The sequence below is a fragment of the Scyliorhinus torazame genome, unplaced genomic scaffold (assembly GCF_047496885.1).
Source record: "Scyliorhinus torazame isolate Kashiwa2021f unplaced genomic scaffold, sScyTor2.1 scaffold_398, whole genome shotgun sequence".
NCBI lineage: Eukaryota > Metazoa > Chordata > Chondrichthyes > Carcharhiniformes > Scyliorhinidae > Scyliorhinus > Scyliorhinus torazame.
The window spans coordinates 18,575-33,143 of NW_027308125.1; the positions used below are offsets into that span (position 1 = coordinate 18,575).

General features: G+C 65.0%; 1 protein-coding gene across 1 annotated transcript in view; it reads left to right on the top strand.

Moving 5' to 3' along the window:
* Positions 1-292: 292 nt before the first annotated feature.
* LOC140406273 (transgelin-2-like) overlaps positions 293-14,569 on the top strand; it is a gene marked incomplete at its 5' end in the record, with an annotated part of 51,928 nt that continues 37,651 nt past the window's right edge. Inside the window, one exon of the mRNA XM_072494383.1 lies at positions 293-467. Within this exon, the coding sequence (XP_072350484.1) occupies positions 293-467 (175 nt within the window). The remainder of the gene's footprint in view (positions 468-14,569) is intronic.

Sequence of the window (14,569 nt, forward strand, 5' to 3'; positions counted from 1 at the left end):
AGGGATTGATGTCCATTTGCCTCGATCTGCTCATCCATGCCTCCTTTTCTGACCTGCCTGGGGGGTTTGGGGGGAGGGGCAATGGGCGGACACTCTAAATTAGGGATGGATACCTGTGCAAAGACTGTTCCTCTATTGCCACCAGTAGAGCCAAGGATTGTGGAAATCCTATTTCCCAGGCAGCAGAGAGCTGTTGGAGGAATTGGGAAGTGGTGTTTTCAAGACAAAGCCTGTTTGTCCGCTCTCCCTCCGTATCTCTTTCTAATATTCTCCGTCTCTTCACCCCCTGCAGGTCTTGTGCCACCTGGCCAACAGCCTCAGTCCCTCGGATAGACGCCCCATTAAGAAGATCCAGACTTCTGAACGAGCGTTCACTCAGATGGAGCAGATCTCCCAGTTCCTCAAGGCACTGACAGACTATGGTCTGACCACAACGGACCTCTTCCAGACTGTGGATCTGTGGGAAGGTGAGCACGTGACAGGCAGAGACTGAGATCTTCCAGTGCCCAGTGTCTGGGGTTCAGTCTTTTTCTTATAAATTTAGAGCACCCAATTCTTTTTTCCAATTGAGGGGCAATTTAGCGTGGCCAATTCACCTACCCTGCACATCTTTGGGAGTGGGACCCACACAGACAGTGACCCGGGGTCGGGATCGACCCCGGGTCCTCGGCGCCGTGAGGCTGCAGTGCTAACCACTGGGCCACTGTGCCGTCCCTGGGGTTCAATCTTGTTTGACTGATCTTCCTGTTTACAGGAGCTGGAGGAGGCCAGAGAGAGACTGAAAGGCTCCCTCCTTTTCCTGTGTTAGAGGCTCGAGAGGGAATGCATGGCCTTCTTTGGTTCCTGCATAGCAGATCCAAGAGGGGCTGAATGGCCTCCCTCTGTCCGTGTGTAACAGGCTTGGGAGGGGGAAGAATGGCATCCTTCTGTTCCTGGGTAACAGCCTCAAGAATGTCTGAATTACCTCCTCTGTTCCTGTGCAACAGGTTCGAGAGGGGCTGAATGGCCTCCCATCCCTGTGTGGCATGGACAGTGTGGGAAAGAATGACTGAAACCCACCGCCCGTTATCAGTGTGCTTTTCGAAAGGAAGAGTTGTACGTTTTTTGAACGTCTGGAAGGATGGGGACAATCTGAAAACCAGCAGCAAGGTTGCGATGGGTTTAAATAAAGGGGAGTGTTCATTCACACAGGCCAGAAATCTAACGCGATGTCACTCAGCTGGCCACACACGCACACATGCACAAACAAAGAAAATACAGTTAAAGAGAACGGCGCACTTTTATCAATTCTAAAAAAAAAAGGAAATCTGTAATTCGCACGATTGGCACGCCCTGCAATACAAATGCTGCAGGCTGGGTGAAGAAGGCCTTTTCACGGCCAAGGTAGACGGGAAAATTCAGTAGCCAAAGCCCTTCCAGGATTCCTCGAAGGGTTGAGACTTTCTGCAGATCGCAAAGTTGTTTGTTTGCTGGGTTCTTACCAAAAGATCAGTTTGCTGCACTGCCGCGGGCTCCTGAAAACCAACACAATGGCCGATCCTTCCAGCTGTGTTCGCTGAACCAGCACTCATTGCCCTTGGGGAGAATTGTTGCCCTCTCTGCTGTTGCCGTGTCTTTCTGCAGGCGGCACGGTGGCCCAGTGGTTAGCACTGCTGCCCCACGCCGCCGAGGACCCCGGTTCGATCCTGGCCCCGGGTCACTGTCCATTCTCCCCGTGTCTGCGTGGGTCTCGCCCCCACAACCCAAAGATGTGCAGGGGGGGGTGGATTGGCCACGCCGAATTGCCCCTTAATTGGAAAATAATTGGGTGCTCTTAAAAAAGTGTTTTAAAACTCTCCCCTGCCAATGCAAGATGGCCAACGAAACCCGTCTGCACACTTGTCTGTAGGTGCGCTGAGCATGAGCGAGGAATTTTGCCCATCCAAGCTTGAGTCATGTCAGGGGCTATTTTTAAATTCTAAAATATCATTGTAAGTTGATGTCGCGAGATTTGCGAAATGAATGGAGACCTGGGGCGAAATTCTCCGGAAACGGCGCGATGTCCGCCGACTGGCACCCAAAACGGCGCAAATCAGTCGGGCATCGCGCCGCCCCAAAGGTGCGGAATGCTCCGCATCTTTGGGGGCCGAGCCCCAACATTGAGGGGCTAGGCCGGCGCCGGAGGGATTTCCGCCCCGCCAGCTGGCGGAAATGACATCCCCGGGCGGCGCATGCGCGGGAGCGTCAGCGGCCGCCGACAGTTTCCCGCGCATGCGCAGTGGGAAGAGTCTCTTCTGCCTCTGCCATGGTGGAGACCGTGGCGGAGGCGGAAGGGAAAGAGTGCCCCCACGGCACAGGCCCGCCCGCGGATCGGTGGGCTCCAATCGCGAGCCAGGCCACCGTGGGGGCACCCCCCGGGGCCAGATCGCCCCGACGCCCCCCCCAGGACCCCGGAGCCCGCCCACGCCGCCTTGTCCCGCCGTTCAATAGGTGGTTTAATCCACGCCGGCGGGACAGGCATTTTAGCGGCGGGACTTTGGCCGATCCGGGCCGGAGAATAGCACGGGGGGGTCCGCCAACCAGCGCGGCGCGATTCCCGCCCCCGCCGAATATCCGTTGCCGGAGACTTCGGCAACCGGCGGGGGCGGGATTCACGGCAGCCCCCGGCGATTCTCCGACCCGGCGGGGGGAGTCGGAGAATCTCGCCCCTGCAGTCAGACAGATAAGAAATCAGAATATAAATGAGTCCCACAGAAACAAGCTGTAGTACGGAGTAATGCTAGTCCAACGTGAGGTGAGGGGGGGAGAGGTGGAAGAGTCAGGTTCATTCAGTGGATCGGCACATCGCTGACCCGGTTAAGTCCCTTGCGAAGGTGGTGGAGTGCTGCCTTCTTCAACCGCAGTAGTCCATCTGATGTAGGTACACACACAGTGCTGTCAGAGAGGCGATTCCAGGATTTTGACGCAGCGACAGTGAAGGAACGACGATCTATTTCCAAGTCAGGATGGTGTGTGGCTGGGGGAGGATCTTCCAGGTGCTGAGGTTCGTCTAGTAGGTAGTGGTCGTGGGTTTGGAAGGTGCTGCCTGAGGAACCTCGGTGAGTTCCTGCAGTGCATCTTGTAGATGGTGCGCACGGCTGCCACTGTGCGTCGGGGTGGAGGGGCTGAATGCTTGTGGAAGCAATCAAGCAGGGCTGCTTTGTGCTGGATGGCATGGAGCTGGGACCGGCACGAACTCGCCCATGCGCACTGCGACCGGCACGAACTCGCCCATGCGCACTGCGACCGGCACGAACTCGCCCATGCGCACTGCGGCCGGCACGAACTCGCCCATGTGCACTGCGATCGGCACGAACTCGCCCATGCGCACTGCGACCGGCACGAACTCGCCCATGCGCACTGCGACCGGCACGAACTCGCCCATGCGCACTGCGGCCGGCACGAACTCGCCCATGTGCACTGCGACCGGCACGAACTCGCCTATGCGCACTGCGACCGGCACGAACTCGCCCATGCGCGCTGCGACCGGCACGAACTCGCCCATGCGCACTGCGACCGGCACGAACTCGCCCATGCGCACTGCGACTGGCATGAACTCGCTCATGCTCGCTGCGACCGGCGCGAACTCGTCCATGCGCGCTGCGACCGGCACGAACTCGCCCATGCGCTCTGCGACCGGCACGAACTCGCCCATGCTCACTGCGACTGGCACGAACTCGCCCATGCGCACTGCGACTGGCACGAACTCGCTCATGCGCGCTGCGACCGGCACGAATTCGCCCATGCGCGCTGCGACCGGCACGAACTCGCCCATGCTCACTGCGACCGGCACGAACTCGCCCATGCGCACTGCGACCGGCACGAACTCGCCCATGCTCACTGCGACCGGCACGAACTCGCCCATGCTCACTGCGACCGGCACGAACTCGCCCATGCGCGCTGCGACCGGCACGAACTCGCCCATGCTCACTGTGACCGGCACGAACTCACCCATGCGCACTGCGACTGGCACGAACTCGCCCATGCGCACTGCGACCGGCACGAACTCGCCCATGCTCACTGTGACTGGCACGAACTCGCCCATGCTCACTGCGACTGGCACGAATTCGCCCATGCGCACTGTGACCGGCACGAACTCGCCCATGCACACAGCGACCGGCACGAACTCGCCCATGCTCACTGCGACCGGCACGAACTCGCCCATGCTCACTGCGACCGGCACGAACTCGCCCATGCTCACTGCGACTGGCACGAATTCGCCCATGCGCACTGTGACCGGCACGAACTCGCCGATGCTCACTGCGACCGGCACGAACACGCCCATGCTCACTGCGACCGGCGCGAACTCGCCCATGCGCACTGCGACCGGCACGAACTCACCCATGCGCAGTGCGACCGGCACGAACTCGCCCATGCTCACTGCGACCTGCACGAACTCGCCCATGCGCACTGCGACCGGCACGAACTCGCCCATGCTCACTGTGACCGGCGCGAACTCGCCCATGCGCACTGCGACCGGCACGACCTCGCCCATGCGCACTGCGACCGGCACAAACTCGCCCATGCTCACTGCGACCTGCACGAACTCGCCCATGCGCACTGCGACCGGCACGAACTCGCCCATGCGCACTGCGACCGGCACGAACTCGCCCATGCTCACTGCGACCGGCACGAACTCGCCCATGCTCACTGCGACCGGCACGAACTCGCCCATGCGCGCTGCGACCGGCACGAACTCGCCCATGCTCACTGTGACCGGCACGAACTCACCCATGCGCACTGCGACTGGCACGAACTCGCCCATGCGCACTGCGACCGGCACGAACTCGCCCATGCTCACTGTGACTGGCACGAACTCGCCCATGCTCACTGCGACTGGCACGAATTCGCCCATGCGCACTGTGACCGGCACGAACTCGCCCATGCACACAGCGACCGGCACGAACTCGCCCATGCTCACTGCGACCGGCACGAACTCGCCCATGCTCACTGCGACCGGCACGAACTCGCCCATGCTCACTGCGACTGGCACGAATTCGCCCATGCGCACTGTGACCGGCACGAACTCGCCGATGCTCACTGCGACCGGCACGAACACGCCCATGCTCACTGCGACCGGCGCGAACTCGCCCATGCGCACTGCGACCGGCACGAACTCACCCATGCGCAGTGCGACCGGCACGAACTCGCCCATGCTCACTGCGACCTGCACGAACTCGCCCATGCGCACTGCGACCGGCACGAACTCGCCCATGCTCACTGTGACCGGCGCGAACTCGCCCATGCGCACTGCGACCGGCACGACCTCGCCCATGCGCACTGCGACCGGCACGAACTCGCCCATGCTCACTGCGACCTGCACGAACTCGCCCATGCGCACTGCGACCGGCACGAACTCGCCCATGCTCACTGTGAACGGCACGAACTCGCCCAAGCGCGCTGCGACCGGCACGAACTCGCCCATGCGCATTGCGACCGGCACGAACTCGCCCATGCTCACTGCGACCGGCACGAACTCGCCCCTGCTTACTGTGACCGGCACGAACTCGCCCATGCGCACTGCGACCGGCACGAACTCGCCCATGCTCACTGCGACCGGCACGAACTCGCCCATGCTCACTGTGACCGGCACGAACTCGCCCAAGCGCGCTGCAACCGGCACGAACTCGCCCATGCGCACTGCGACCGGCACGAACCCGCCCATGCTCACTGCGACCGGCACGAACTCGCCCCTGCTCACTGTGACCGGCACGAACTCGCCCATGCGCACTGCGACCGGCACGAACTCGCCCATGCTCACTGCGACCGGCACGAACTCGCCCATGCGCGCTGCGACCGGCACGAACTCGCCCATGCGCGCTGCGACCGGCACGAACTCACCCATGCGCAGTGCGACCGGCACGAACTCGCCCATGCGCACTGCGACCGGCACGAACTCGCCCATGCGCACTGCTACCGGCACGAACTCGCCCATGCGCACTGCGACCGGCACGACCTCGCCCATGCTCACTGCGACCGGCACGAACTCGCCCATGCTCACTGCGACCGGCACGAACTCGCCCATGCTCACTGCGACCGGCACGAACTCGCCCATGCTCACTGTGACCGGCACGAACTCGCCCATGCGCGCTGCGACCGGCACGAACTCGCCCATGCTCACTGCGACCGGCACGAACTCGCCCATGCTCACTGCGACCGGCACAAACTCGCCCATCCTCACTGCGACTGGCACGAACTCGCCCATGCTCACTGCGACCGGCACGAACTCGCCCATGCACACAGCGACCGGCACGAACTCGCCCATGCGCACTGCGACTGGCACGAACTCGCCCATGCTCACTGCGACCGGCACGAACTCGCCCATGCTCCCTGCGACCAGCACGAACTCGCCCATGCGCACTGCGACCGGCACGAACTCGCCCATGCGCACTGCGACCAGCACGAACTCGCCCATGCGCACTGCGACCAGCACGAACTCGCCCATGCTCACTGCGACCAGCACGAACTCGCCCATGCTCACTGCGACCAGCACGAACTCGCCCATGCGCACTGCGACCGGCACAAACTCACCCATGCGCACTGCGACCGGCACGAACTCGCCCATGCGCGCTGCGACCAGCACGAACTCGCCCATGCTCACTGCGACCAGCACGAACTCGCCCATGCGCGCTGCGACCGGCACGAACTCGCCCATGCGCACTGCGACCGGCACGAACTCGCCCATGCGCACTGCGATCGGCACGAACTCGCCCATGCGCACTGCGACCGGCACGAACTCGCCCTTGCTCACTGCGACCGGCACGAACTCGCCCATGCGCACTGCGACCGGCACGAACTCGCCCATGCGCACTGCGACCGGCACGAACTCGCCCATGCTCACTGCGACCGGCACGAACTCGCCCATGCTCACTGCGACCGGCACAAACTCGCCCATGCTCACTGCGACCAGCACGAACTCGCCCATGCGCACTGTGAACGGCACGAACTCGCCCATGCTCACTGCGACCGGCACGAACTCGCCCATGCTCACTGCTACCAGCACGAACTCGCCCATGCTCACTGCGACCGGCACGAACTCGCCCATGCGCACTGCGATCGGCACGAACTCGCCCATGCTCACTGTGAACGGCACGAACTCGCCCATGCTCACCGCGACCGGCACGAACTCGCCCATGCTCACTGCGACCGGCACGAACTCGCCCATGCTCACTGCGACCGGCACGAACTCGCCCATGCGCACTGCGATCGGCACGAACACGCCCATGCTCACTGCGACCGGCACGAACTCGCCCATGCGCACTGTGACCGGCACGAACTCGCCCATGCTCACTGTGACCGGCACGAACTCGCCCATGCTCACTGCGACCGGCACGAACTCGCCCATGCTCACTGCGACCGGCACGAACTCGCCCATGCGCGCTGCGACCAGCACGAACTCGCCCATGCGCACTGCGACCGGCACGAACTCGCCCATGCGCGCGAACTCGCCCATGCTCACTGCGACTGGCACGAACTCGCCCATGTGCACTGCGACCGGCACGAACTCGCCCATGCGCGCTGCGACCGGCACGAACTTGCCCATGCGCGCTGCGACCGGCACGAACTCGCCCATGCGCGCTGCGACCGGCACGAACTCGCCCATGCGCACTGCGACCGGCACGAACTCGCCCATGCGCACTGCGACTGGCACGAACTCGCCCATGCGCGCTGCGACCGGCACGAACTCGCCCATGCGCACTGCAACCGGCACGAACTCGCCCATGCGCACTGTGACCGGCACAAACTCGCCCATGCTCACTGCGACCAGCACGAACTCGGCCATGCGCACTGCGACTGGCACGAACTCGCCCATGCGCGCTGCGACCGGCACAAACTCGCCCATGCGCACTGCGACCGGCACGAACTCGCCCATGCGCACTGCGACTGGCACGAACTCGCCCATGCGCGCTGCGACCGGCACGAACTCGCCCATGCGCGCCGCACCGGCACGAACTCGCCTATGCGCACTGCGACCGGCACGAACTCGCCCATGCGCACTGCGACCGGCACGAACTCGCCCATGCGCGCTGCGACCGGCACGAACTCGCCCATGCTCACTGCGACTGGCACAAACTCGCCCATGCTCACTGCGACTGGCACGAACTCGCCCATGCGCACTGCGACCGGCACTAACTCGCCCATGCTCACTGCGACCGGCACGAACTCGCCCATGCGCACTGTGACCGGCACTAACTCGCCCATGCTCACTGCGACTGGCACAAACTCGCCCATGCTCACTGCGACTGGCACGAACTCGCCCATGCGCACTGCGACCGGCACGAACTCGCCCATGCGCGCTGCGACCGGCACGAACTCGCCCATGCTCACTGCGACTGGCACGAACTCGCCCATGCTCACTGTGACCGGCACGAACTCGCCCATGCGCGCTGCGACCGGCACGAACTCACCCATGTGCACTGCGACCGGCACGAACTCGCCCATGCTCACTGTGACCGGCACGAACTCGGCCATGCTCACTGCGACCGGCACGAACTCGCCCATGCGCACTGCGACCGGCACGAACTCGCCCATGCGCACTGCGACCGGCACGAACTCACCCATGCGCACTGCGACTGGCACGAACTCGCCCATGCGCGCTGCGACCGGCACGAACTCGCCCATGTGCACTGCGACCGGCACGAACTCGCCCATGCGCACTGCGACTGGCACGAACTCGCCCATGCGCGCTGCGACCGGCACGAACTCGCCCATGCGCGCTGCGACCGGCACGATCTCGCCCATGCGCACTGCGACCGGCACGAACTCGCCTATGCGCGCTGCGACCGGCACAAACTCGCCTATGCGCACTGTGACCGGCACGAACTCGCCCATGCTCACTGCGACTGGCACGAACTCGCCCATGCTCACTGCGACTGGCACGAACTCGCCCATGCGCACTGCGACCGGCACGAACTCGCCCATGCGAGCCGCACCGGCACGAACTCGCCCATGCGCACTGTGACCGGCACAAACTCGCCCATGCGCACTGTGACCGGCACAAACTCGCCCATGCGCACTGCGACTGGCACGAACTCGCCCATGCGCGCTGCGACTGGCACGAACTCGCCCATGCGCACTGCGACCGGCACGAACTCGCCCATGCGCGCTGCGACCGGCACGAACTCGCCCATGCGCACTGCGACCGGCACGAACTCGCCCATGCGCACTGCGACTGGCACGAACTCGCCCATGCGCGCTGCGACCGGCACGAACTCGCCCATGCGCACTGCGACCGGCACAAACTCGCCCATGCTCACTGTGACCGGCACGAACTCGCCCATGCGCACTGCGACTGGCACGAACTCGCCCATGCGCACTCCGACCAGCACGAACTCGCCCAAGCGCACTGCGACAGGCACGAACTCGCCCATGCACACTGCGACCGGCACGAACTCGCCCAAGCGCGCTGCGACCGGCACGAACTCGCCCATGCGCACTGCGACCGGCACGAACTCGCCCATGCGCGCCGCACCGGCACGAACCCGCCCATGCGCGCTGCGACCGGCACGAACTCGCCCATGCGCACTGCGACTGGCACGAACTCGCCCATGCGCACTGTGACCGGCACTAACTCGCCCATGCTCACTGCGACTGGCACAAACTCGCCCATGCTCACTGCGACTGGCACGAACTCGCCCATGCGCACTGCGACCGGCACGAACTCGCCCATGCGCGCTGCGACCGGCACGAACTCGCCCATGCTCACTGCGACTGGCACGAACTCGCCCATGCTCACTGTGACCGGCACGAACTCGCCCATGCGCGCTGCGACCGGCACGAACTCACCCATGTGCACTGCGACCGGCACGAACTCGCCCATGCTCACTGTGACCGGCACGAACTCGGCCATGCTCACTGCGACCGGCACGAACTCGCCCATGCGCACTGCGACCGGCACGAACTCGCCCATGCGCACTGCGACCGGCACGAACTCACCCATGCGCACTGCGACTGGCACGAACTCGCCCATGCGCGCTGCGACCGGCACGAACTCGCCCATGTGCACTGCGACCGGCACGAACTCGCCCATGCGCACTGCGACTGGCACGAACTCGCCCATGCGCGCTGCGACCGGCACGAACTCGCCCATGCGCGCTGCGACCGGCACGATCTCGCCCATGCGCACTGCGACCGGCACGAACTCGCCTATGCGCGCTGCGACCGGCACAAACTCGCCTATGCGCACTGTGACCGGCACGAACTCGCCCATGCTCACTGCGACTGGCACGAACTCGCCCATGCTCACTGCGACTGGCACGAACTCGCCCATGCGCACTGCGACCGGCACGAACTCGCCCATGCGAGCCGCACCGGCACGAACTCGCCCATGCGCACTGTGACCGGCACAAACTCGCCCATGCGCACTGTGACCGGCACAAACTCGCCCATGCGCACTGCGACTGGCACGAACTCGCCCATGCGCGCTGCGACTGGCACGAACTCGCCCATGCGCACTGCGACCGGCACGAACTCGCCCATGCGCGCTGCGACCGGCACGAACTCGCCCATGCGCACTGCGACCGGCACGAACTCGCCCATGCGCACTGCGACTGGCACGAACTCGCCCATGCGCGCTGCGACCGGCACGAACTCGCCCATGCGCACTGCGACCGGCACAAACTCGCCCATGCTCACTGTGACCGGCACGAACTCGCCCATGCGCACTGCGACTGGCACGAACTCGCCCATGCGCACTCCGACCAGCACGAACTCGCCCAAGCGCACTGCGACAGGCACGAACTCGCCCATGCACACTGCGACCGGCACGAACTCGCCCAAGCGCGCTGCGACCGGCACGAACTCGCCCATGCGCACTGCGACCGGCACGAACTCGCCCATGCGCGCCGCACCGGCACGAACCCGCCCATGCGCGCTGCGACCGGCACGAACTCGCCCATGCGCACTGCGACTGGCACGAACTCGCCCATGCGCACTCCGACCAGCACGAACTCGCCCATGCTCACTGCGACCGGCACGAACTCGCCCATGCGCGCTGCGACCGGCACGAACTCGCCCATGCTCACTGTGACCGGCACGAACTCACCCATGCGCACTGCGACTGGCACGAACTCGCCCATGCGCACTGCGACCGGCACGAACTCGCCCATGCTCACTGTGACTGGCACGAACTCGCCCATGCTCACTGCGACTGGCACGAATTCGCCCATGCGCACTGTGACCGGCACGAACTCGCCCATGCACACAGCGACCGGCACGAACTCGCCCATGCTCACTGCGACCGGCACGAACTCGCCCATGCTCACTGCGACTGGCACGAATTCGCCCATGCGCACTGTGACCGGCACGAACTCGCCGATGCTCACTGCGACCGGCACGAACACGCCCATGCTCACTGCGACCGGCGCGAACTCGCCCATGCGCACTGCGACCGGCACGAACTCACCCATGCGCAGTGCGACCGGCACGAACTCGCCCATGCTCACTGCGACCTGCACGAACTCGCCCATGCGCACTGCGACCGGCACGAACTCGCCCATGCTCACTGTGACCGGCGCGAACTCGCCCATGCGCACTGCGACCGGCACGACCTCGCCCATGCGCACTGCGACCGGCACGAACTCGCCCATGCTCACTGCGACCTGCACGAACTCGCCCATGCGCACTGCGACCGGCACGAACTCGCCCATGCTCACTGTGAACGGCACGAACTCGCCCAAGCGCGCTGCGACCGGCACGAACTCGCCCATGCGCATTGCGACCGGCACGAACTCGCCCATGCTCACTGCGACCGGCACGAACTCGCCCCTGCTTACTGTGACCGGCACGAACTCGCCCATGCGCACTGCGACCGGCACGAACTCGCCCATGCTCACTGCGACCGGCACGAACTCGCCCATGCTCACTGTGACCGGCACGAACTCGCCCAAGCGCGCTGCAACCGGCACGAACTCGCCCATGCGCACTGCGACCGGCACGAACCCGCCCATGCTCACTGCGACCGGCACGAACTCGCCCCTGCTCACTGTGACCGGCACGAACTCGCCCATGCGCACTGCGACCGGCACGAACTCGCCCATGCTCACTGCGACCGGCACGAACTCGCCCATGCGCGCTGCGACCGGCACGAACTCGCCCATGCGCGCTGCGACCGGCACGAACTCACCCATGCGCAATGCGACCGGCACGAACTCGCCCATGCGCACTGCGACCGGCACGAACTCGCCCATGCGCACTGCTACCGGCACGAACTCGCCCATGCGCACTGCGACCGGCACGACCTCGCCCATGCTCACTGCGACCGGCACGAACTCGCCCATGCTCACTGCGACCGGCACGAACTCGCCCATGCTCACTGCGACCGGCACGAACTCGCCCATGCTCACTGTGACCGGCACGAACTCGCCCATGCGCGCTGCGACCGGCACGAACTCGCCCATGCTCACTGCGACCGGCACGAACTCGCCCATGCTCACTGCGACCGGCACAAACTCGCCCATCCTCACTGCGACTGGCACGAACTCGCCCATGCTCACTGCGACCGGCACGAACTCGCCCATGCACACAGCGACCGGCACGAACTCGCCCATGCGCACTGCGACTGGCACGAACTCGCCCATGCTCACTGCGACCGGCACGAACTCGCCCATGCTCCCTGCGACCAGCACGAACTCGCCCATGCGCACTGCGACCGGCACGAACTCGCCCATGCGCACTGCGACCAGCGCGAACTCGCCCATGCGCACTGCGACCAGCACGAACTCGCCCATGCTCACTGCGACCAGCACGAACTCGCCCATGCTCACTGCGACCAGCACGAACTCGCCCATGCGCACTGCGACCGGCACAAACTCACCCATGCGCACTGCGACCGGCACGAACTCGCCCATGCGCGCTGCGACCAGCACGAACTCGCCCATGCTCACTGCGACCAGCACGAACTCGCCCATGCGCGCTGCGACCGGCACGAACTCGCCCATGCGCACTGCGACCGGCACGAACTCGCCCATGCGCACTGCGATCGGCACGAACTCGCCCATGCGCACTGCGACCGGCACGAACTCGCCCTTGCTCACTGCGACCGGCACGAACTCGCCCATGCGCACTGCGACCGGCACGAACTCGCCCATGCGCACTGCGACCGGCACGAACTCGCCCATGCTCACTGCGACCGGCACGAACTCGCCCATGCTCACTGCGACCGGCACAAACTCGCCCATGCTCACTGCGACCAGCACGAACTCGCCCATGCGCACTGTGAACGGCACGAACTCGCCCATGCTCACTGCGACCGGCACGAACTCGCCCATGCTCACTGCTACCAGCACGAACTCGCCCATGCTCACTGCGACCGGCACGAACTCGCCCATGCGCACTGCGATCGGCACGAACTCGCCCATGCTCACTGTGAACGGCACGAACTCGCCCATGCTCACCGCGACCGGCACGAACTCGCCCATGCTCACTGCGACCGGCACGAACTCGCCCATGCTCACTGCGACCGGCACGAACTCGCCCATGCGCACTGCGATCGGCACGAACACGCCCATGCTCACTGCGACCGGCACGAACTCGCCCATGCGCACTGTGACCGGCACGAACTCGCCCATGCTCACTGTGACCGGCACGAACTCGCCCATGCTCACTGCGACCGGCACGAACTCGCCCATGCTCACTGCGACCGGCACGAACTCGCCCATGCGCGCTGCGACCAGCACGAACTCGCCCATGCGCACTGCGACCGGCACGAACTCGCCCATGCGCGCGAACTCGCCCATGCTCACTGCGACTGGCACGAACTCGCCCATGTGCACTGCGACCGGCACGAACTCGCCCATGCGCGCTGCGACCGGCACGAACTTGCCCATGCGCGCTGCGACCGGCACGAACTCGCCCATGCGCGCTGCGACCGGCACGAACTCGCCCATGCGCACTGCGACCGGCACGAACTCGCCCATGCGCACTGCGACTGGCACGAACTCGCCCATGCGCGCTGCGACCGGCACGAACTCGCCCATGCGCACTGCAACCGGCACGAACTCGCCCATGCGCACTGTGACCGGCACAAACTCGCCCATGCTCACTGCGACCAGCACGAACTCGGCCATGCGCACTGCGACTGGCACGAACTCGCCCATGCGCGCTGCGACCGGCACAAACTCGCCCATGCGCACTGCGACCGGCACGAACTCGCCCATGCGCACTGCGACTGGCACGAACTCGCCCATGCGCGCTGCGACCGGCACGAACTCGCCCATGCGCGCCGCACCGGCACGAACTCGCCTATGCGCACTGCGACCGGCACGAACTCGCCCATGCGCACTGCGACCGGCACGAACTCGCCCATGCGCGCTGCGACCGGCACGAACTCGCCCATGCTCACTGCGACTGGCACAAACTCGCCCATGCTCACTGCGACTGGCACGAACTCGCCCATGCGCACTGCGACCGGCACTAACTCGCCCATGCTCACTGCGACCGGCACGAACTCGCCCATGCGCACTGTGACCGGCACTAACTCGCCCATGCTCACTGCGACTGGCACAAACTCGCCCATGCTCACTGCGACTGGCACGAACTCGCCCATGCGCAC